Source organism: Saccopteryx bilineata, chromosome 8 (assembly GCF_036850765.1).
Source record: "Saccopteryx bilineata isolate mSacBil1 chromosome 8, mSacBil1_pri_phased_curated, whole genome shotgun sequence".
In the NCBI taxonomy this organism is placed as follows: domain Eukaryota; kingdom Metazoa; phylum Chordata; class Mammalia; order Chiroptera; family Emballonuridae; genus Saccopteryx; species Saccopteryx bilineata.
In genome coordinates, this window is record NC_089497.1 from 13,247,199 (window position 1) to 13,272,857 (window position 25,659).

The following is a 25,659-nucleotide window of genomic DNA, read 5'->3' on the forward strand; positions in this document are numbered from 1 at the left end:
AAGGTTTATGGGAAGATGTTATTCCCAAAGGAGGGACATGCCCGAGGATGAACTCTTCAATGAGGAAAGTGCCTGAGAAAAGGGAAGGGATACACTGACTGAGAGTTGCAGGACATGCTCCTCACCCCCCCGCCCCGTGCTCTCTGGGCAAGGTGAATGAGCTATGTGGAGGGGTCAGCATTTGGAGGGCTCAAGGTCTGTGCTCCTGAGGCGGAGAGGAGAGACTGCACACACGCCTGCCTGAGAAAAGGGAAGGGATACAGTGACTGAGAGTTGCAGGACGTGCTCCTCACCCCCCCCCCCCCGTGCTCTCTGGGCAAGGTGAATGGAATGAGCTATGTGGAGGGGTCAGCATTTGGAGGGCTCAAGGTCTGTGCTCCTGAGGCGGAGAGGAGAGACTGCACACACGCCTGCCTGAGAAAAGGGAAGGGATACAGTGACTGAGAGTTGCAGGACGTGCTCCTCACCCCCCCCCCCGTGCTCTCTGGGCAAGGTGAATGAGCTATGTGGAGGGGTCAGCATTTGGAGGGCTCAAGGTCTGTGCTCCTGAGGCGGAGAGGAGAGACTGCACACACGCCTGCCTGAGAAAAGGGAAGGGATACAGTGACTGAGAGTTGCAGGACGTGCTCCTCACCCCCCCCCCCCGTGCTCTCTGGGCAAGGTGAATGAGCTATGTGGAGGGGTCAGCATTTGGAGGGCTCATGGCACCACCTCATCAAGGTCTGTGCTCCTGAGGCGGAAGGAAAGACTGCACACACGCCTGCCAACAGGAACGCTAGTGTTGGAGACTGGGGGAGATGAGGGTCCAGTGTCTTCTGGTGACCTCCATGGCTTTGGAGGCTGGAAGAGATATGAGTGCCACTGACTGAAGATGTCACTAATTGCTCAAGGACCAAAAATGCCTCGAGATGCTGTCCGGGCTTGAGTCTGCCGTCAGAGGTGTGAGTTTGGGCCACCCCTGTTCCGCCACTATCCTCATGTTATTCATAGTGAAGAGGAGAGAGAAGAGGTGTTAGAGACAGCTAAGGAGAGAACTGGGTCCGCATCCATTTGCCCTTTTTATGTCCCTTCCCCCTTGCCTGGACTCTCAGGACAGTGTAGCTGAAGAGGAAAGGGAGGGACGTGTGGAAGAGCAGAACACGCCCCCTCGCTCCATGCCGCCATATGCAGACAGGAGTCATCGGCAAAGGCTGTCTGGAAGTGCACAGTTATGCTTTTAGAATGAACCGGACTGGGTCTCAGAAAAAAGCATACAAATTTAACAATATGGGGTCTGCTCAAGACTTAACAAAGGGACTAGAGAGAGAAAAAGAATGTTAAAAACAATACAGTTTTTAGGACGGGATGGCAATTGTTCAAAGAAAAACATTTTGGACTTTTTATCCCAATGAGTTAAGATACTCCAATAAATATGTTTAATTAACACAAATGTAAAAGCATGAATAATATGATTACCAAAATACTATCAATTTATTGAGCACCTGATTTGTAATTAAGTATACTGTATAATGTTATTTAATTCTCGCTACTTTACAAGTTCCTTCTTTTATTATCATTTTACAGATGGGAATATAAAAATTCAGAAGAATTAAGGATCTTGCCAAAGTTCCCACAGCTAGTATGTATCAAATTTAAATTTTAAACCCACATTTCATTTCCAGGGTCATGATCTATATTTGAGGAATTTTAATTACATATATATATGCACATGTACATATACATTTACATACATATACATATATGTAATAATATATTTATATATATACACACACTGTTTGTATATATAGACCCATAGTTCTTTAATATAATATGTTCTTTCTTATTTGTGGGTGGTTTCTAATACATCTGTGTGTGGCACTAGAAGAAAATAAAATGTGCTAAAGCTGAAGTTGTTTAAGAGATTAAAATGGATAATAGTTTCAATATGGAGTGCGTTATACACATAGGAGAAACCTTTGTTTAATTTAAATTGCAATAAAATACTATACTTAAAAGTCAATTTACAGTTCTTTGTCAGCATGCACATTCAAAATACCACAAGAAACTTCTTTTTAAAAGACATATAAGACTTCTTAGCACAAAAGGGACTATTTTGAACATCAATAAAGGGTTGCAGAACAGCCGCGTTCGCTATGAAAGGAGGCCAGCATTGTTGGATTTGGATAATCTACAAATACTGTAGAGTACAAACATCTTCACATTCAATAAGGGCTGGCTTTTAACTGTTACCACCTTTGTGCAAATGCTGAGGAAAGATAGAAAAATGTATTCAAAACATCTGTAAATAAGGCAAGCTCAGGGAATGTGTGATAAACATGTATAGTTTGAAATATGTAATATATTCTATTTGAAAACAAAAAGCCATTTCAAGACGCCACACTCAAGTGGGACTTGCACAAATGAACCTCAACCCTTTCGATTTTTCCCTCTGAGGGGTTTTGACGTGTTCTGCAATAATGTGCAAGTATACGACTGTGAATCACACCACTCTGGGCTCCTGCTCTAATGATGCCTTCATAAACCTGTGCAAGAAAGGAAGGTAACAATGACATTAATTTATGGAGGCAGGTGTTTATATAGCTCACCACATACCATTTATCAGGCTGAAGACAAAAGCGGGGAAATGCATACTTTTGAGACTTGTTTTTGAAACTGTTGTGCTTCAATGCTTTGTATCATAAACCATTACCTGTCTTGTAAATAGATACAATATTTATATTCAATTTGTCTGTATTAATAAAGTATAAGATTTCCTATTCCATACATAGATATGATTTTACTTTTCAAGAGATTTTAATCTTTTTTTTGCTAAATACCAATTACAATAAACTCAATAGGACCAGACACTTTTTGAAACAATACATAGAAATAAGTTTAATGATATTATTTTTACAGGTATTGTCTGAAAGAGAGAAGAGATTCTTATGTTGGTCACCTGGTGAGTCTAGTTTTAGACGAAAATGGAATATTCTAGAAGGTAATTAGAATGCCAGACGGCAAGAGCCATAATAATGTGTCGGAATATTTATCTAATCAAACAGTGGAGTGTTATAATGGCTTTAGTTTCATAAGTTCTATTACTATAAATCACATTATTTATGTATATCCCTAATCAATAAACATCCCAACACTTTTCCGGGATGAGGACCTGCCAGTCCCCCTCAAGAGATGGAATGTGGTTCTAGATTCTGAATCTGGGTGGACCCCGTGACTGCTCGGGCCAGTAGAACATGGCGGAAGTGAGAAAATGCTAGAACTTCAGCCAAATACACTGCTCACGAAACTTAGGGGGTATTCCAAAATGAATATAAAGCAATAAAAAAATGCAGTACTTGATTTTTTTTTAAATTAAACAAGAACATCAGTAAAGCAAACGACAAGGCAAAGAAAGGTGTTCGATTATTCAAACGAGATGCAAAATCAACTTTGATTTCACTGGTAAAAATGCGCTGTACAAAAAGGGGGAAAGGACTGGAGTATCTGCACGTCCCCTGATCCCCTCATTTTTGTGAGCGTATCGTAAATATGTTCCTTCCCTGAAGGGACTCACAGTCCAGCAGAAGAGACAAACGACTAATTAAATAGGCAGTGATAATGCAGTATTTGTGACGCTCCATGGTAGAGAGTATCGAGAGTTCAGTGGGAACACAAAACGGGGTCCCGTCTCAGAGTTGGGACATTGGGGAATGACTCTGTGCAGAGTATCTGCCCGTTCATCGAAGATCTGAAGGGTGTGTGTTAGCTCCAGAAAGGGGAGGGGATGATGGCATTCCAGGAAGACGGGGCAGCCCGTGGAAAGGCCTCAAGGTAGGTGAGGACACTGGTCACTCCAGGAACTGCAAAGAATTTAGAGTGAAGGCAGCAGGAACAGCGAGGAAGGGGGGGAGGCGGCGGTGGCTAGGAATGAGACAGCACACGGAGTCAGATCACAAAGGGCCTTGATTGCTAAATGAAGGAGTCTTGCCTTTATTCTAAGGGAAATGGGAAGCTATTGAGAGATTTTAAGCAATGGAGAGACTTGATCATTATTGCATTTTAGAGAAATGCCTCTGTACCGTCTCCAGCAGCAGATTAGATTGAAGAAGGGGCCCAGCTTAGGCAACAGGCCCAGTGATGGACCATTATACCAGCACAGACATGAGCAAATGGCTGTCCGGAGAGGAATGTGCCTTTATCACTAGGGAGATGTATATCGCTCTAAGTGACATTTATTTAAGCAGTAAAAATGTGTCTTAAGGAGAACTTGTATATAAGGGTCTGATGCCCCAGAATGAAATCAGCAGAGAAATAGCTATCTATCTATTTTTAATGAGTGCTTCATCAGGGGAGTGGCAGGATGATGAGAAGGAGAAGTCAGCAACTGATGGGGCAGGCATCTAAATAGATCAAGGCTTTGGGAAGAGGTTTCACTCAGGGACTTAGCTAGATATAGGAACTACAGCATTATCAGAGAGGTAGGCATGAGTTAAATGTCCAACATGGTGAAACTTTAAATAAATCATAGTACACATTTGTTTAAATTGTGTATCTAACCAAAAAGTCATTACAAGGTAAAATAAACTGTTAAGTGAAAAGAGTAGCTTATAAAATAATATTGGCATATCACCAATTCAAAGCAATACTGGTATGTAGAGAAAAACGCAAAAAAAAATCATTACTGAGGTCTTAGCAGTGATTATTTAGATCATTGGTATTTTTATATTTTCATTTCGTCTAACTTTATTTTCAAAATTTTCTATAGAAACCATGTAGATTATACCTTGATCGTAAAAGAACAGAAATAATATTTTTGTTTAATGGGCTTCCATCTACTTCTTATTAGTGTCTCATGTTATTTCCAGCAACAATCCTGGAAATACAAATCTTAATACCTTTCTAGACTAAAAATCACATTCTTAAAAAGGCTGAATTTAGTCCAACAGGGTTTTTTTTTTTAAGTGCAGGTACCTACCCAATGCATTTCTCAATGATACATGTCTACATCATGTGGACATGAGCATTCGTCCCCCTAAAACAACAGGGATAGGTCCACTCCGAAATTCTCCTGTAGTATCAGATTCCATTAATCAAATACTGCAGAGAGCCTTGTGGAACTCAACGACAGGAATAAAAAACCTTAGCTCTTTCCTCAAAGAGCTTTTAACTTAAGTAGGGAAACAGAGACACACATAGGACATGCTAACGCAACCTGGAAACTGATTAGCGTGGTAGCAGAGCTGGGAACAGACCCGTGTGAAGAATAAAGCAAAGGACTGGTTGATTCTGCCAGACAATCAGAAGAAAGTTGCACAGAGGAGGGGGCATTTAAAAAGGTCTGAGAAAGATGAGAAGTGCTAGCCAGGCAAAGAAGCAGCATGTGCAAGACACATGTTTGTTGGGTACGTAACAAGTTGAGGATTTTGGTAATGGCCACATGAAGCCAGATGGCCTGTCCCTTTCCTGCTAGCTCTGAAGCAGCCCTCTGTTGGCCAGGAAGTGGCCTTGCGGACCTGGATTGGTGACAAATTAAGACAAATTCAGGGAATTTCAAAAGGACTGATTTGAAGAGTGGGTGTGGGGAGGAATTGGAAGGGAGGGAGGAAGTGAGGGGGTGAAAGGACTGTGCAAAGTTCTGAAGACTGGGCTCAACAATAAGACGTGACTCCGAATGGGGAACAACATTACTAGGCTTGTGTGTAAAGGAAGATAATGTGGAGAGGGGACAGGGAAGGGGGGGAGAGAAGAAGAGTGAGGATCAGTTCAAACGTATGGCAGGATTCCAAAGGCTACGACTGAGGGCCTCCCCTAGCTCCTGTAAGAACGTGGACAAAGGAACAAAGTCAATAGATATTTTGGAGTTAGAATGAAGGGACTGGCGAATAATTTAATTTGAGGAATAATAAGAAGACCACAGAAAAAATTAAACAATAGGATAATAAGCTGATTTAAAAATGAGGAAAGTATTCTTTTTTGTGTGATTTTGCCTATTCCTTTGGCTATTTCATTTTACAAACGTTGGTCAGATAAATAAGGGTTGATCATTCTGAATAAGATAGCCACAGAAGGGGAGAAAGAACACATTTAAAATGTCAAGTGCAAAGACCAAGAGTCTGGTTTTGGATCTGTGCAGTCTGAGATGTCCAAGTGAAAATAATCCTGTGTTCCATAATAATATTGCGATAGGTTTGCACCGTGATGGATGATTACGAGAACCAGTGGCGTAATCCCAGAGTAAGGTAAAGAAATGCCAAACCACTATATTGTACATGTGAAAACTAATGTAGCCGATATATTATCGTATACAAACAATACTGAAATTTAAGAAATTTAAAAAGAAAACAACAACAAAATCACAGTGGTGGCTTAATAAAAAGGGGTCAGCTGATGAAATAAATTTGAAAGTTCTTGGAATATAAGTATAAGTAGTGGTTGAACCAACTGATAGAGTGATGTCATAAGGCAGGGGTCCCCAAACTACGGCCCACGGGCCACACGCAGCCCCCCAAGGCCATTTATCCGGCCCCCGCCACACTTCTGGAAGGGGCACCTCTTTCATTGGTGGTCAGTGAAAGAGCATAGTTCCCATTGAAATACTGGTCAATACTTGTTGATTTAAATTGACTTGTTCTTTATTTTAAATATTCTATTTTTTCCCATTTTGCTTTTTACTTAAAATAAGATACATGTAGTGTGCATAGAGATTTGTTCATAGTTTTTTTTATAGTCCAGCCCTCCAACGGTCTGAGGGACAGTGAACTGGCCCCCTGTGTAAAAAGATTGGGGACCCCTGTTTTAAGGTAAAGGCAGTTGGGAATTGATATCTGTTGAATCCCTACCTTGCTTCAGATTCCTTACGTACATTATCTCATTTATTCTCACAACAACTTACAACATTGCCATCACTATAGAAAGCTTAAGTTTGATAGAGATTGAGGAACGTTTGGATTGATCATTTGGCGGTTACTGTCGGGAGACTGACAGAAGCAAACTGGTAGAGGTGGGAATGCAGTGGGCGGAGATATAAATGGGAACTGGGAAGAAAGAAGTAATGAAGTCATTTCCAGGTGTGGAGAGGAAGGAGAGCATGCTAATTAGAAGGGGTTAACAGTGAAGGTAAAGGAGGATTGAATGAAGAGGAAGAGGCTGGGAAGTCAAGATAGATATAGGGAATTGAACTATTTTATTCAGCGGTTCTCAACCTGTGGGTCGCGACCCCACAGGTTGAGAACCGCTGATTTTATTGTTTTGGGGGGAAGGTAGAGAGAAATGGCATAAGGAACAGAAAGGAAGAGGCTTGCTAAGAGGATACTGGGTACCAACTGTAACACGGGAGGGAATGGTGAGACAGTCGGTGGCTGGAGAGAGGAAGAAAGAATGCGCTGGTATTTCAGAGCTAACACACCTATTACCTTCTCATTGGCTTTGAGTAAAAGGGTGGAGGTGGTCCGGAACCTTCATAAGGAAAAGAGATGCCTTGTTTGTTTTCAATTTTTATGAAGTTCCACGGGTTAATAATATCAATTTTAAATGAATGACAATACAGCTTCCCCATTTGTCAAATGGAAGGTTTAGTCACTTCTTTTATTTTAGAAAATATATACTATGAATCTGGTAATAATCTCTTACTGATAGAATAGTTCATAAACGTTGCAAGTTCTATTTTAATCAACAAAATTCAAGCAGCATGAACCAGAATTTGTTATTCATTGAAGAACACTGAAGGGAGATCTTCTGAGGGAAATAATACACTCAGTATCAAACGATAATAGGAATAGAGGAAACCGTGTGTGTGTATGTGTGTGTGTGTATAAAATGTGTCAAGGGCAATAAAATACACACAAAACCCTCAACAATAGGAGAAGAGCTCAGATGATGCAGTAATAACTTTTATGTGATAGAAATGACAAGGGAAATTATTTGTACATAACAAAAATGTATTGGTTGGCAATGTTGAATATATAGGTTAAAAAAAGTCTAGCAGACACACACAAAGTATTTAGTAACTTGGACAAAAAGACTCCAACCTAATATCTCCATCAGAAGTCAACACAAAATGAATATACCAAACTCATTCTTCTGCAACATTAGGAAACAAATCCCTCTGTGGATTTAATCTAAAAAGGCAAGAGCAAATCTATTCTCCACAGATCAAATGCTTCAAGAAAACTAAAATACAAAAACACCTGCCATCAATAAAAATGTTACAAGATTAGTAAACCATATGTTTACTACACAATCTCCATGTGTTTATAGATGCAATTACCATAAGTGGATGAGTATTAATGCACATTATTTTATGGTTGCAAGTTCACTAGGATCAATTAATTTAATGTTCCGGTCAACAATATTACTTGCTATGTTAATTACTAGGGCTCTCTGAGTGATGACACTGGAAAAAAAAAGAAAGAAAGCTCGTGTAGCATTCTATAAATGCTACTTAGGATTGGAAAGGATCTGATCTGAGCAAAGGAAGCGGGTGACAACCTACCTCCTGTCGGGTTGGTGCTGCAGGTGACCGATCTCCTCTGGACCGTCCTGCAGCATGGGCTGCAGCTCCTCCTGCGGGGAGGGGGTGAGAGTGGCTGTGGACTGATGGCTGTAAGACACAGCCGCCGGCGAGGAGGCCGCTCCACGCACGGGGGGTGTGGGGCCCCTCTCGTCCTCCTCCTCTTCCAGCTCGCTCTGTTGCAAATACATCCTCGCGGGTGGCACCGGACATGGCATTTCTTGGTCATAGCTGAAACAGATTATAAACATACTTAGATTTACTGTGGTTATTCAAATCAACTCTCTGTATAGTTAACAAAGTGTTATCCTTGAACTAACTATTTCTTAAATCTGAATGTTCTGGGGCCCATTAAGGAGGTATTGTTAAAAAATAATCGTTCGCTATCACAAAGGTTTGTGAATGTATATAGTATATGTTATATGTATTACTGTGTATTATATGTATTGTGTATTTATGTGTTATATGTATTATATAGTAGATATTTTGTATTATATATTATTATATGGTGGATACTGTATGTCACATATAACATACAGTATTTGTTCCTTTAGAAATTATCATTTACACTGGCCTATTTACAGGCTCTAAGAAGTCATGCCATAACAAACATCTGTTTAATATAGTTTAGCTTGGTACTTATAAAATGTGCTTGATAGATTCTCTCCCTCTGAGTCCTCATGATCTCTACAGGACAACCCAAGGGTGGTCTTGCACCTGACCCAAACATGACATGCTAAGCTCTGAAAAAAGAATTACTGTTGAAAATCCTTTCAGTGGGAAATATATTAGAGAGCTGCTTATTAAATCCAATACAACTTACTTTCCCTCTAAAATCATAACAGATCACTATTTCTTTGGTGGAGCACCAAAACAAGTAGTTGGATTGCATTTAGGATAATGAATAAAAAACACCACAAATGTTAACCAGGAAAACGTCCGTTACTCCTCTCACAGAGCGACGTGAACGCCCTCGATGGGTCTGGACAGTATTCAGACCTCCTGTTCTCCTCCCCCAGTGCACACAGCTGTTGATTAGAGCGGCAGTGATGTACTACGGCATTATCCGAATTGTATCGTTGTTATTCTCTCTGTGTAGTTCATTTCTCACCACCTCTCTTGCTTACCTGAACTCAAGAAAGTTGGGATTCATATAACATGGCTTCTTTATATTTTCTTTTACTTTACTAATTCCACTATCATATTTCCTGTGTCAACAGCAGACAACATAGCCATCTGTCGATTCTTCCACACTAGAAATCTTCTAGTCGTCTTGAGATTATTTCTCTCTCTTCTTCCTCGAAGTTCCCAGATCATCTCAGGTCTGTCTCTAAAAATTCTTTAGAATCGATTCTTTTTAATTCTGCTGTACGTGCTAGCGCCATAACATTTAATCAACCTTTTTGCCTCGGGCCACTCTTTCTTCATCCTCACATTGCTTTCAAATTACTTTATTATAATTCACATCACTCCTAGGTCATCCATTTGCTCCGAAGTAATAAGCAGTTCTCGTTGTCCAGAGACCAAACAGACGTGCAAACAAGACAATTCAGGATTCGCATCTCTGCTGGGAGGGCTCACCTTTGCCTCCCCAGCTTCCTCTCACTCCCTACTATGTGGTTCCTGTCAGTTCTCCAGGAGTCCACATCTCTGTGTTGCCCCCGAGGCCATAAAACCCCCTCTCTTCATTGAGAACCTTCTCATTTGTCAAGGTCAAGAACAAAAGCCAGCAGACCAGAAAACCTTCTTTCTTCCCAGTTAGACTCAGTCTTTCCCTATGAAGCACAGCTGTGTCTACAGTTGTTGTTTTTCTTTTTTTTAATTGAATATATCAGAGTGACACTGGTTAACAGAATTATACAGGTTTCGGATGCCCAATTCTACAACACGTCTCTATACACCCTATTGTGAGTTCACCTCCTCCGAGTCAAGCCTTCGCCCATCACCCTCTATCACCCTATACCTTCCTCCACCTCACCCAACCCTGGGAAATCAAAATTGTGTCCATACACGATATTTTTGTTTTTGTATTTTTATCCGAAGCTGGACACGAGGAGGCAGTCAGATAGACTCCTGCATGCGCCCGACCGGGATCCACCGGGCATGCCCACCAGGGGGCGATGCTCCACCCATCTTGGGGTGTCGCTCTGCCGCAATCAGAGCCACTCTAGTGCCTGAGGCAGAGGCCAAGGAGCCATCCTCAGCGCCCGGGCCAACTTTGCTCCAATGGAGCCTGGGCTGTGGGAGGGGAAGAGAGAGACAGAGAGGAAGGAGAGGGGGAGGGGTGGAGAAGCAGATGGGCGCTTCTCCTGTGTGCCCTGGCCAGGAATCGAACCCGGGACTCCTGCACGCCAGGCCGACGCTCTACCACTGAGCCAACCGTCCAGGGCCCATACACATGATTTTTTTTCTCTCTTTTTTTGTCCTTTTTTGCTCAATCCCTCCACCCCTCCCCCGTACCTAGCCTCCCACCCCAGCTGTCAGCCTGCTCTCTATGAGTCTGTCTCTTATTCTGCCTGTTAGTTCATTTTGTTCTTTAGACTCCACATATGAGTGAAGGCATACGGTGCTTGTCTTTCTCTGACCAGCGTGTTTCACTTAGCATAATGCTCTCCAGGTCCATCCAGGCTGTCACAAAAGGTAAGACGTCCTTTTTAGGGCTGTGCAGTATTCCATTGTGTAAATGTACCACAGCTTTTTCATCCACTCATCTACTGATGGGCACTGAGGTTGCTTCCAAATCCTGGCTGTTGTAAATAATGCTGCAGTGAACGTATGGGTGCATAGGTTCTTGTTCTTTGAAATCAGTGCTTTGGATTTCTTCAGATATAGTCCCAAAAGTAAACAATGGGTCGTAAGGCAGCACTATGTCCTCTTACTTTATTTCAGTCCTTGTTTTTTGTTTCTATTTTTGTCGACTAAAATACCAATTAATGTTGTTGTTTCCAGAGCCTAGAAATTGAATTTTTCAAAGTCAAACCTCATTATTTGTTCTTTGCAGATTCTATATTTGAAAATGTACCTACTCACTAAAACTTAAATGGAACCCCGAAGTCAATACTTGCAGCACTTTCCTGGTCTGTCAACAGACACATGCAGAGAGTTATGAATATATGAGTCACGCACGACCAGGCGGTGGCACAGTGGATAGAGCATTCGGAATGGAATGTGGACGACTCAGGTTTGAAACTCCAAGGTCGCCTGCTTGGGCACGGGCTCATCTGGCTTGACTATGGGCTCACCAGCTTAAGCACAAGATCTCTGGCTTGACCATGGGATCATAGACATGACCCCATGGTCACTGGCTTGAGCCCAAGGTCACTGGCTTGAGCAAGGGGTCACTCACTCTGCTGTAGCTCCCTCTCCCCCCCCCCCCCCATCAAGGCACATATAAGAAAGTAATCAATGAACTAAGGTGCCACAATGAAGAATTGATGCTTCTCATCTCTCTCCCTTCCTGCCTATCTGTCCCTATCTGTCCTTTCTGTCTCTCTGTCACCATATATATATATATATATATATATATATATATAATTATATATATGTCACCTGATGAGCATGTGATTAGCGGAGTTCAAACAAGGTGACACTCTGCCTTCTAGTTTCAATATCATACCGTACACAAGTGTCCCTTTCAGGATCTATATAGTGCCGCATCGTTCTCTTTCTCTCTCTGTATTTGCTTTTTATCAGTGACTTCCTTGTTTTGTGTGTGTGCAGTACTTTAGTGCTCCTCAGGATAAAAAGCTGTGACATGCCTTAATGGAGAAAATATGTTGGACAAGCTTTGTTTAGGAATGGCTGAGAGGGCTGTTGGCTGTGACTTCAATGTTAAGGAGCCAACAATACATGGAATGTGTGATGTCCTTAAACAAAAACACATATTAAACAAGAAGGTTGTTTAGGTTTGGATCTCATTTGTGTGTGTGTGTGTGTGTGTGTGTGTGTGTGTGTGTTTGCAGAATGAAAGAACAATGTATTTTTATGTTCGTCACGAAAAAGACTGCATTTTCAGGTAGATTTTGTATGTTTTTGTTTTTGTTAATTTCCTATGTCCAGTGAGTTGTCCTCCACTGATAATATTGGGGAAGCAGTGGTTTGTTGGGAGGTACCAAATCCAGTTTACAGAATCTGAACTGTGGACAAGGTATAATAACTCTCTTAACTGTGGATTGTTCGCGCTTGTTAAATCCTTGTGAGAGACAATTCAGTCGAGCATAAATGTCTATAGATTTCAGCATAATGCAGATATCTATGAATGGTTTTCTAAGAATACTATTAGCTAAGAATACTATAGCTTTGACATAAATCTACACAGTTATCTTATGAAAACTCAAAGATGTGCAACAGAAGTTTTGATACTTGAAAAATCATAAAATTATGTATATTACTATAATATATATGTAATCTCATTATATGTACATATTCATTCCAAAAGAGGTTTCCAAGGCACAAATTCTATTTTTTGGTAGTGCTGAGGAGGGTTTTTAAGTCCTGTTGAACTATCAATATTGTTTTTCTTTTTCTTTTTCTTTGGGAGGTGAGGAGATAGTGAGACAGATTCCTGCATATGCTCCCACCACAATCTACCTAGCAACCCCCATCTGGGTGGGGCCAATGCTCAGACCAACCAAGCTATCCTCAGCACCTGGAACCAATGTATGAACCAATGGAGCCACTGGCTACAGGAAGAAAAGAGGGAGAGAAGGGGGAGAGGGAGTGGAGAAAGAGGCAGATGATCTCTTCTCCTCTGTGTCCTGACTGGGAATAAAACCTGGGACATCCGCACGCCAGACTGACACTCTGTCTATCCACTGAGCCAACCAGCCAAGGCCTCCATACTGTTTTATGCAGAGACCAATGTTCGTGGACCTCAGGGATCAGTCTCACTTTGGTGATCTAGTTGAACAATGACTTCATAAGGGTTTCAGAGATCACCTTATTCCACTTACCACTGCTCTGCAGTCCCTCTTACCTGTCATCTACGGAAATGCTGTACTCCTCGCTGTTGCTGTGTGGAGGGGGGTGTGCGGGGGGCGGAGGCAGCAGGTCAGCCCAGTTCATGCCCCCCGGTTTCGGTACCTTGGGTGTCCGTGCCCCTTTCTTGTGCCCTTGACTCCCTTGAAAAGAAATAAAATTCAAGTCTTATATTTCTCCCCTTTCCAGTGTTTCTATTATCCGTGGGCTAATTATTTTCTGTCAATATGATCAAACAATTATACACAGTGAGAAAAAAAACACACTTTATTCATTTTTAAGGGAAAAACACACTCTTCTTTGTTAATTTTTAAACAGAACTTGGTGCCATAGAAGATGTGCAATTTACCAGCAAAATAAATGGCCAAAAAAAAGGGCAATAAAAACCATAAATGAATTTTATCAGTCAGATCATTAATAGTGATCTTCTTGCAGAAATTAATTGCACTATGGATTATTATCTAGAACAAATGAGCTGTAGACATATTTTCTGAGGTTACTTTCTGTTATTTAATTACTGGAACTTAAAATACAATATGATACAGATACGATCTATTAGAGTGCCACTGTTGCATTAAATCTCTGAATATATATATATAATTTGTACTTGTCCACGGAAATGTTTTAGGCACAATGAAATTACTAGTCTTTGTCAGAAAGGCAGGTGCAGATGAAAATAATGGCTGGAAGAACTAATATTAACTAATGACAAAAGAAACATAAAATGATTTTTTTTAAAAAGAGACAGAGTGTATTTAGCCACCGTTCCCATAAAATTATGGCTTAGAGTAAAATGATGTTTCTTGCACATTCTCAGAAGTTGGAAATAGCCCAATTATTCAACCCCAGTGTTCACATTTTAAATTTGGCATCTTCTTTAGATATAGGTATCTGCATATTTTAGAGTACTCGTTTAAAGTAACTTGGGTCAAAAGCTATTTTGAGATAAAATGGTCTTTATCTTCCTCCCCCCCCAATATGATACATTTTAGATTCTTATATACACCCTGTAAATTTTTTTTTCATATGATCCCTTAACGTCAGTGAATTGTCTTGGCCTTTTTAGTTTTTTGTTTTAATCTCTCTGAAATAGCTCCAAGTTACACGGCATATGAAACAGGTTACACGAGCCTTATTTTCTGAAGTCACTTGGGAATTTTTCAGTCAAATGGTAGTGTTGGCTAAGCCGGACGTTCTTGCACTGGTAGGGGAGGGACAGGCTGTTGTTAACAAGTTCTGGTCGTGAGGCCTCTGCTGCGTGTCCCCATTCTCTCTCCCGCGCTCCTCCGCGGTCCTGTCCCGGAATGGCTGGGCACGTGCCGGGGCGTGGCCGACCCCCAGAGCCCTCCGCCTGACTTCCTAGCTCGCATCTACTGCAACAGCTCCCTGCGTCCTCCTCAGACCCAACATCACACATCTCTCCTCCACTTCATCTGCCCGCTTCCTGCGCTCTCCTAATGGCTACCTCGTTTCACATTGTTGTGTCTTTTCACCACATGTCCCCGGAAGACCTAATAATAATGAAGAGCAGGAGAACATCGAGATCTAGGTGTCTACGCTGAGGGATGGAGAAAGTCAATGGAATATTAATAACCTAGAATCATGTTTTTCCCATTAAGTCATGATTTTTCAAAGCGGCTAAGAATTCAAAGATGAAACGGCGGGGGGACATCAATATTAACGCTCTGCCTACAGCGTTCACAAGAGGAGATCTTGGAAAATGTTCTGGGAATTCAGGGTTTACTTAAGAAAAAGCGCAAAAGCCATTTAATCATTAAATTTTAGTTGTTAAGGAAATCAAACAAAGAGCAGATCTACAAAATAAAGAGCTATTTCTAAGCTGCTTTAACTCAGACAGGAACAATTTCAATCACTGAGAGAACACAGGTTAGAAAACACGAAATCAGCATGCCTTCCAAGGCAAGACGGGAGAGTGCAGACGCCACACTCCCTACAGAAGAGGGGCAGGGACACTTGGCTAAAAGCACCTAGCAGCAATTTGAGGCCAGATGCTTGGAAGTGATATTTCTACCCTGTCCTGGGGAAACATCGTAGACTCAAGATCAATTGGTTTTGTTCTCACTGTGGTGTGACTTGCCACATGTTAGTTCCAATAATGAACCGCCTTTAATTAGAAAAACAGGACTTAAGTATCAGCAAGCTCCCATCTGTAGCCCGATCAGGAAAACAGCTGGCAAACAGCTGTACCAGCGTGAAGACCGCAGGGAAGAGGCCTCAGGGTGGTTTGGGAGGTACTTGCCTGCGTCAACCGGGAGGTGGCTTTCTGAGGTTTTAGAGCAAGAACGGAGGGAGTAGAGAGATGATAAAGTCAGGTAGGTTCCAACTGTACTGAGATCTCACCACCCTGTCTCTGCGGCTTTTGATTTTCCTCAAGTGCTTCGTTCTATGTGCTTTTACAGCCTTGTTTCAAATGGCAATATTTAGCAGATTAAACTATATGTGCAATATTTTTCATTTCTATTTGGGCTGATAGTGGGGGGTGGGGAAAGTTTAACAGCCTTTAAAGACTACCTCATACTTCTCTGACTTTACTAAAAAGCTCCTCAACAAGGAGGAAACAAGACCCTCAATCTTAGTTACCAAATAGAACATAAAATGGTTTACTGAATGGATTGCTTTTCAAATTGCAGAGACAAGACCCGTGCCTGGAAGATGCAGATTCTATAAAGCGACAGACATGTCCCATACACACATCAGCTCAGGAGCATTCGATTCACGGTCCATCCCATACACACATCAGCTCAGGAGCATTCGATTCACGGTCTTGGAGCGCAGCGTCTTTTGAAAGGAGACAATGTCCCTCTTGGTTTCCCGTACTCACCGGATGTACTGCTGCCCCGGTCGGAACTGTTGTAGGAGCCTCCTGTATTCTGGTCATAAGACTGGTTGTAGGGGATAGTTGGAGGATTGGTGTCATTTGCTCGATAATCTAGACATGTGAGATGAAAAAAATAAAAATTAAACATTTATTTTCTCTTTGGTGCCTCAATCCTTTATCAAGAATTAGGCTTTTAAACCATCATGCCGACCGCTTGCCTAGATGTATGGACGTGTTTCAGAGGGGAAAAAAAAATCAAGAAAAAATAAAGACCTTTAAACATGTCTCCAAGATTTATAAAACTCAAGTTCTACATCATCTAACATAAATCAGACAAAACATAGGTGTGAGCAAATCCTATCAGAGACTATTTCTTCTCCTTAAATATTTTATACAGCAGCTATGACGAATAACCAGATTTGCTGAACTTCCTCTCTCTTTAAATATAGTAACAAAATCATTTAAACAATAAAAAATCAGGAAAATACGTCTTTAAGTCATAAAAAAGTAAGGAAAAGAAAATATAAAACTGAAACTTGTCAGCAAGATTATATCTGATAAAAATATGTCCACGATAAGAGAACAAAGTGTTGCAATCCGCCACAGAGACGGAGGGGAAAGTCCAAATAATAAACTCGCCACTGGCACGTAATGAGCAATGATGTGTCCGTCTAGTTGCACGCCTGGACCGTTACTAGAGTTTGACACACCAAGTCTGTTTACAGGCAGTATAGACAATAAATCAGAGCTCTGAAACATTTGTTCAGAGGCCCATCAGACCTTCCCGAAGTCCACGGCACTGTCACAGACTGCGGAGGGATAACATAACAATCGTTCTGAATCCCCACTGCAAACTCCATGATTGCAGACCTGTCCCATCCATCTCTGTCATGGCCTTGTGCAAGCGTCTTAATAAATATTTATTGAATGGGGTTATGACGCCACCAGCCAAGTGTTTTCCTAAACTCAGAAAAAAGCAGGACGAGTGTACGATTCAAGTAAAACATACAAGCACACTAACTTCAGCAAAAGAGTGGGCTTACGCTATCTTTTGTAAATCTCTCACTGTAATCTGTTTTATTTTTGAAAAAAAAAAAAAGTCCCGGCTCAAGCCTAAAGAAAATAAATCGATATCTCTAATGATCTACAATAAAATGTATCTTTTAACTGGACAGTTGTACAGAATTGCCCGATTTATTCAAATGAGAGCAATGCCTTTTTTTCTTTGTGGTAGAACTTTGCAAATCACGTTATTAAAGTAGTAGCCCGAAGGAGTACAAAGAAATCAAATGGCATTCTCTTCAAGCTCACACATATTACGATAGGGAAACATTCCCCTCTGGCCATAAAATACCATTCTGCTGCGACAAGTGAACACTAAACTCAATTTATTTTAGGTTCTGTCCTGACAGACTTCAATCAGGCCGGCCCAAGAAACTTCGGTTCTGAAATCATCCACGCACAGCCGCCGTCTCAATAACCACGCGAGGGGCAGGGAGCTACGACAAAGGGAACCACTTCTCTATTTCAATCTAATTATTTTTCCTCTGTTTGGTATAAAACGCCATTCATTTCTACGACCATATTAAAGCAATTATCTTCCATCCTTGAGTGGAAAAAATGGGAGAGTCTATTTATTTAAAATGGGAGGCATTGTGACGGGTGTGCATCTGCCTCATGAATAAAAGATGGTCCATCCCAAGCAATCCCTCACCTACGATGAAATTGAAATTAATCGCAAAACCATTGGAAAATACTTACTTTTTATTTTAAAATCAATTTCCAAGGTTATTGTGGTGCTAATTACCCTCCTTGACACGGGAAGGTTTTGAAACCAAAGAAATAAGATCAACCTTCGTGTAACAAAGGAAAGAGCACGTCTGGGCCTGGCGGGCAGAAAGGTTGAGGACACCGATACAGAACAGGGTGGGAAGGGAGGCAACGCTCTTCACCTTTGTTCAGTTTGTTCTGCTCCACGATGTTATACTGAATCGGGGCCACTTCCGGTTTCTGCTGCCCCGGCGGCTTCCAGTGCTTCTCGCCGGAGTCCCCGCTGCCGTTGTTCATGTTGTTGCTGAGGTTGGACTGGATGAGTTGGGTGGTGGCGTAGGGGGTGGGCTGCCCTGATGGATTGACAAAACGCCCGTCCTTCAGATTTGGGCTATTGAAGGTTTTCATCTCATTGATTTTGTTACTAAGGTCCACATCACCATAAACAGTTGACTCAGGGAGCATCAGATTTGTTTGTTTGTTATCCAGTTGGTTGTTATAATTTGCTATACAATCAGCTACGTGCAACGGAGAGGAAAAGGAAAAAAGTCATTCTCCACGGTTATGCGTTTGAAATTCCTTTGTCAGCAGCTTTGTGAGTGACAGTCAAATTGTTACGTAAAGAACAAACAAGGCTTAAATGAGATCCGTGAAAAGGGCAGACTATTTACACGTACCTTCTAAACATCGCAATTAAAAACCGAAGAAATAAGGGAGGTCACACAGAATTTATATAGAGGCTAAATAATATCGAATTTCTGCTAGCACCGTGTAGTAAATAATCTGCCCAATTAAAAAAAAATTCTTTTAACAACCCCGTGAATGGAAACTCCTCCGAATTAATATAGACATAAATATCATTATTTGTCAAATTCAAAGATATCTAATATGGAGTTACTGAACTATTCAAAGCTACTGGTTAGCTACTGAAGCTAGAGAACAAAGCATGTAAGTGCAGAATCTAAAGAAAGAATGAAAGAACTCTGCCCTCCTGTCGTAAGAGCATGAGATTTAAATATTTAATAAAGTACCTACACTCGAAAGATGTGAGGAACAGGGGAGTGACAGTCAATAGCGCTCGGGAAAACTGGATTAGTTCTTCTCTTGCTCATGTAGGATAATCATTGTCAGAGAAAGATGTTAATCACTGTTTTTCCCCATGGTTTTATAATGACACCTCAAGAATGACGATATGGATGGCAAAATAAATCATAAGTAACCAGGGTAATTTAATTAAATAATGCCTGGAATAACACGATTGCTCTACTATCTCAGTTTCCCTCAAATTTTCCTTTTTTCACTGAAATATTTGTGAATGAAATAACTGATATATGTAGAGAAATATTTAAAGCCAGCAGGTGAAAAAATATTGAAAAAGCAGGAGGAAGTAATGTAGTAATATCAAAAGTAAAACATTTTTAAATAAAAAGATTAGTGACATTACAATGGTAAAAACACATTATGTTATTCATGTAGTTCACAGGCACCGATATTAACAGGTCACCATAAAGACTGGTTTTCAACTGGACATTTTAAAAAATGATAAATTAATATGGTTGCTTTTGAAGATGTAAACACGAATATAACTTTAGGAAAAGTTTATGACTTCTCTATAATACCGAATTCAACTACTTGGCTTTTGAAGAATAAGGGATCAGGGAGAAGAAATATTTGATTCATCTGGGCTTTAGGAATTCTAATTTCTAATTGCTAGGAATTAAGGTTTATTTAATAGGGGTTAAGAAATAGTATGAAAGGCCCTATAGACTTGGCAATCTTATTTTTCTTCCCCAGTCTTTCCACGTGACTGCTAGTCAACAGGACTTTCTGAGGTGACAATATGTTCCAGCCTACATTGTTCAGTACAGTGGCCACTGAGCACTTGATTGTGGCTACTAAGAATGAAGGACTGAATTTTAAATCGCATTTTGTTTAATTTAAACTTAAAGATGCACCTATAGCCAGAGGCTACCATATTGGAACAACACAGCTCCACCTATTAATTTAAATGAGTATTGTCATTTTTTTCCCTCTCCTATAAAGCTCAGCATCGTCTTGCTTTTATTGATAATTCTGTGAGCATTCTATCTGTCTGGACAAGTAGAATATGAACCTCAGGATTGAAGTCACATGGACATGTTGTGTTCATATCCATATCGAATGGGACCAGCAAGGTAAGAATCACAGATTATGCAATGATTGGTCTTCAAAATATGTAACATCTTTACTTAAAGATGACCTTCTATTTCCCTGTTCCTTAATTCAATATGTTATTTTGCCTCTATAATCATATCTTCTGATCCTTTATGATTCTTTTAATATTTCTTACTTTGTGAATACTGAGAGTTTCTTTAATAAAACTCATTTGTAGTTTTTTGCTTATCCCTTCAAATATTACATACTATACATCCATAGTTTAGCATGAACTTTTAGGAAAGTCATTTACTTACACTTATTTCTGAACCAGAAACACACCATACAAAATAAATGTCTGCTACCCATCTGCAGAACCATGTGTTTCTTACATGTTCAGGGTTTACTTCTATGCTATAAAAAGGTGTTTCTAAATTTCAGTTCATTTAAAATGTTCATTATTGTTGCACAATTATTATTATCATTATTGTTATTAATCTTACCTCTATTAAAGAATTTGGTTTACTCAAAAGTATAGATTTATTGACATTTTGATGTTTTATTCCCCACATATTGAAAATAATTTTGTTCACTACAATGAAACATTAGGACTACAAACATTCTTATGGAGATGAAAACTTTTACATAATTTCATCTTTCCTAATTTGCCTCCTATTCTGGGAGTGTCTATTTTCCATTTTCCTATCGCGCCCTGGGAAACATTTCCGTGGGAGAGAGTGAGGGGTGAGGAACCAGGGATGGAAAGACTAAAACAGTCTCGCCTGCTAACCCCTAGTCAACAACCCACTGAAACGTTGATCAAATTTTCCCTTCCAGCGTAGACAGAGGAAAAGCCATCTGTCACGATGCCCCGGGGTCTCTAACCTGGGCGACTGTAGGTGGTCAGGTTGCTGTCGCTGTTGCCACTGCCGGCAGTACAGCAGTTGATGGAGCAGTCGTTGTGACTGTTCCCGGTATTAGGCCACGTGTCCGCCAGCCACGGCTGGGCAGCAGGCTCGCTGATGTTGAGAAGTCCCGGCCTAAAGAAAGACAGATACATAGTGAGCACCTGTGAGATGAACCGCGAATGATATTTCTTACTCAGAGCACCAAGGAAGGCTTTGTTCTGTTAATTCTCACAAATAATCCAGTCAGCTATGCTGAATGACATTATTCTTTCTTTTCTTTTATTGACAACTCGACTGTAATGTAATACACGGGGCTATGCCTCAGTTTCTAGGTCCATAACGTTGTAAATTGGCAAAGTTGTGCCTCAGAATGAAAACACGGTCTCGTTCAATGCTCTACTCCACATTTAGTCACAGTGACTGAAAATTAAACATGGAATCTAAAAATATGGGTACATTATTTTTTTTAATGATTAGGAGCTTAAAAAGTACCATAGTTAAGAGAGTTTATAGTTCTTTGTTTTGGACTCCTTAAAAAAATCTTGATTGTCTTGGCAACTTAATTACAAAAAACAGAACAAGTTTCTTCACTTAGACCAGTGGTAGTCAACCTGGTCCCTACCACCCACTAGGAGGCGCTCCAGCTTTCATGGTGGGCGGTAGCGGAGCAACCAAAGTATAAATAAAAAGATAGATTTATCTGTTGCCGAGTAAAGTTCTCTTTTACCAAGGATCAACCATTCTGCACTATGCCTTCCTTTTTCATCCTCTCATATATTAAACTAATTTAAAAAAAAAAAGATAGATTTATCTATAGTAAGTTGTTTTATAAAGATTTATTCTGCCAAACTTAGCGAAAATCTGACATAAAGTACTTGGTAAGTAATTATTATTATATGCTTTAACTTGCTGTAACTCTGCTTTATAAATTTTATAAAGTAAAGTTTCTTCCCTACTTTATAAATCACTGTTACTGTGGAACTGGTGGGCGGTTAGAAAATTTTACTACTAACAGAGATACAACAGTGGGCGGTAGGTATAAAAAGGTTGACTACCCCTGACTTAGACAATAAGTCATTCACAGTAAGAACGTTGACACGTTTTCCTTTAAGACGGTGTTTCAGAAATAGTGAGTTTAGGGCTCTGTGACATTTTGCAGAGAGCCTCATCACTGTTTCAGAGCACAGTTCTTTGAGCGTTTTAACATTTTCCGATGGGGGACCATGCAAAATGCTTAAATCCCTATATAAACAAAGGAAAGCTACTGAATTAAACCTGGTAAAACAAAGATGTCCTCTACAAGAAATATTAGTGTTCATGTTTATTTTTAGCACAACAGATGTTAATCCTCTTTCCTTGTGTGTTGGGAAGGCAAAGCATATCAGCAGTTATTAATGGGAGCCCCGGACCAGCAGGGCCAGAGATGCAAACTGCAGTCCCAGAAAGGCATTCCTGATGTCCCTCTCCGGCGTGGGTTGCGTTTGATAACTCAGCAAAAGACGTGACGATGCATCATGTGCTGACAGGTCCACAATAAACACACTGGGACTCCACAGTCTGCGAAGACTGTTTTCATGGTTTTGTTTCTTTGTTTAAGTGCGATAACCGTGCTTCTCATTTACCCGGGGAAGAAAAACCCTGACATTCTCCTCTCCATGGTTCCTATGCTGACAGTCAACTGAACAAAAACTTACTATGCAGGTGATGGTTATTTGAGGAGTGGTTCACCTCAGATGAAGAATAGGGACTTACAATTTACATATCTATATTTGTATGTAAATATATATGTGTGCCTATATGTAATAAAATAAATGTCTGCTTGTAGTGTGCGAGGCACTGTTCTCCGGTCTTCCCATGTATCCACGCCTTTAAATCCTCACAAAATTTCTACAAGGTAGTTACGATTATTATCCAGATTTTACAGATGAAGAGACTGAGACGCCGGGGAGAGCTGAAGGGAGCTGTACGTAGTGAGACAGAGTAAGGGCAAGGCAGGGCTGGGATTTAAGTCCAAGGAGTTCGGCTCTAGAATCCACACTCTACGATGCTGACATGTCCTCAAGCCCTCTCAAGAAAGAGGAGAATGTCTGAAGTCTTCACATTCATCACAAAGCTGTTAAAACTGAGCAAACGTATTATTAACATTTTTTATAACAACATGCTTTGAAGAGCAGTGTTGCTGAACCTCTGAAACTCAAAACATTTAAGCGCAAGCTGTATCCCAGCGATGTGCAGCCTTTGAAATGGACGTTAGTTAGTGAAACTCCGCATCCATTCATCTTTTGCTTTCCTTATTTTCTCTTGAACCTAACCCGCGTGTGTTATCACTATAGAAGGTATTAAAAATAAATCTCCCATATTTGACACTGTAGAGATATTACGGGATGTTTGAAGTATGGGTCAAGTGGAAATTTTCCACAGCCTGTCTTCCATGTTTCGAAAGGAATAGACAATATTTTTATGCTGCTATGACTCCCTCAGAAAAGACACTTTTAAAGTTAATGTTTTCATATCATCCTAGGCTTGAAAGCATTTTTTCACACGTGTGGGTGATTTCCAACAGGAAGTAGCATTAACAACTCACATCCTAGTTTTCGGTTTAGACTTGCATTTGGAATGCTAATTATTTAGGAAAGAAGGTTAACCATGATTATTTGCTCCTAATGAACCTTAAAATGCCACGTGTGTTATTTCAGAGATCATTGAGGAAGTCAAGGTCATACGCAGCTACTGTGATAAGGGGGTTAGAGGGTCTTTTTACAGTAACAATCTCTCAGGCTCTCTTTATGCATTTAAAGTGGTCTAGTGTGCATAAGGCAGATTTAGCTAAAATTGAAACAGGAGCAAAACACAATGCTAGTTACAGTGATTAACATGCTCTAAAATATCATATAATGTTATCATATAATATATTGTCACATGATAGTTGTTATATTTTCATGGTAACATTGCTGAGTTTTGCTTATCTCTTCCTTGTCTCCAAAAAGACGGTATTATTAGGGAAAGGAGACAACAGTTTGCAAAAACCAAATTTATCCAGCTTATGGGAAGGAGATAGATTCATGTCACAGAGGAAAAGAGGGCGAATGTACTTAAAATACTTATGCGGCCATCACCTTCCATTTCTCCGCTCCTTTGATCCCAGGTGTCCTGATTACTCACTCAAAACCAAAACAAACAAACAAACAGAAGATACCCCCAAACACCAATCTTAACTCCTAAGTCACAAAATATACTACTACAAGGTTCAGGGACTGGGAAAAATGGTGACGGAGCCTAGCAGTCAATGGTGCTGTCTCCTCTTCTCGTTGATAACTTGGCAGAGGTTTTGAAGCCAAGAAGAAGAGAAGCGGCCGTGATTAGAAAGCAAAGTGAGGCCTGAGCTCAGGGGCTTCCTCACCTCCCATTGCCAGGACATGTGGGGTGAGCGTCTTCCACCAGGCAAGCCTGATTTCCCTACTATTTTTTAAGACTTTTATTTTGCTCTTCCCCGGTTCATGCTGTTGTTTGGGTTTTAGGCAGTCTTCATCTGGAAGAGGTGACTGGGATGTTTGCGGGAAGGAAAACAAATGAATAGCAACGGCTACTTCATATTTCCAATACCCTCCCTGGGATTAATCTCCCTTATCAAATTGAGAAGAGCTCTCTTTGCCTGCCACAATCCTCACTCGCCCTCCTCTGGAAAAAGCTGGCTTCACCATACTGCTAACTAGAAGAGCTGTCTAGCTGAACCTGCTCCTTTATTGGAGGAGCGTGGCCAGCACGCCCCATTTCCTCTCAAGTCCTCCAGGACTGGATGTAGGTTTTCGACATTCATTTTTTTTCCCCCCAAGAACTCACTCATTCCTTTCTTCTTTCAATACTTTTTGATGATTATCTTTCAAAGGTCAATAACAAAGGTATTGAATTTATTGAAGTAACTCAATAAATTGCATTGATTGCATAACAAAAATTCGTGCATCCAATTACTGACTCATAAATTATTTCGCCGTTACACTCTAGCATCTGAAAATTTACTGTGAGAGGCCATCAGATATAGATTAGGAGTTGACGAACTATTTCTGTAAAGGATCTGATAGGAACCATTCTAGGCTTTGCAATGTATTTTCTCTTGCAACTCCCATATATAGATCAGGAGTTGACAAACTATTTCTGTAAAGGACCAGATAGGAACCATTCTAGGCTTTGCAATGTATTTTCTCTTGCAACTCCTCAACTCTGCCACTGGAGTGAAAAAGCCGTCACAGACATTCTACAAACAAATGGGTTTGGCTGGATCCCTGTAAAACTTTACATGCGAAACCAAATCTGGCCCAAGGGCCATAATTGGCTGACCCCTGATACAAACAAAATATAACTGCGTGGCCTCACATTCAGTGTTGAACTGTGGTATTTACAACAGCACGGAATGTCCGTAGAGGGTCCAGCAGGTGAACGTCAGCAGACGGGCAGTGGAAGGCGGATGGACACAGCCCAGGCTGGTGGCGGAAAAACAGGCAGGAGAAGGCAGTGCGGGCACGTGGTGGGAGGGCAGCTGGTGGCGGAAA

General features: G+C 40.7%; 1 protein-coding gene across 6 annotated transcripts in view; it reads right to left on the reverse strand.

The window, feature by feature from the left end:
* ROBO1 (roundabout guidance receptor 1) overlaps window positions 1-25,659 on the reverse strand; it is a 1,143,090-nt gene that overhangs the window by 25,822 nt on the left and 1,091,609 nt on the right. For 4 of the 6 annotated variants that reach the window (XM_066240777.1, XM_066240772.1, XM_066240771.1 and 1 more), the window contains 5 exons: window positions 21,090-21,244; window positions 18,254-18,589; window positions 16,305-16,412; window positions 13,461-13,605; window positions 8,468-8,716 (listed from right to left, as the gene is read on the reverse strand). In XM_066240777.1, the coding sequence (XP_066096874.1) occupies window positions 8,468-8,716; window positions 13,461-13,605; window positions 16,305-16,412; window positions 18,254-18,589; window positions 21,090-21,244 (993 nt within the window). The remainder of the gene's footprint in view (window positions 1-8,467; window positions 8,717-13,460; window positions 13,606-16,304; window positions 16,413-18,253; window positions 18,590-21,089; window positions 21,245-25,659) is intronic. The other 2 variants (XM_066240776.1, XM_066240775.1) reach the window with 1 other exon arrangement.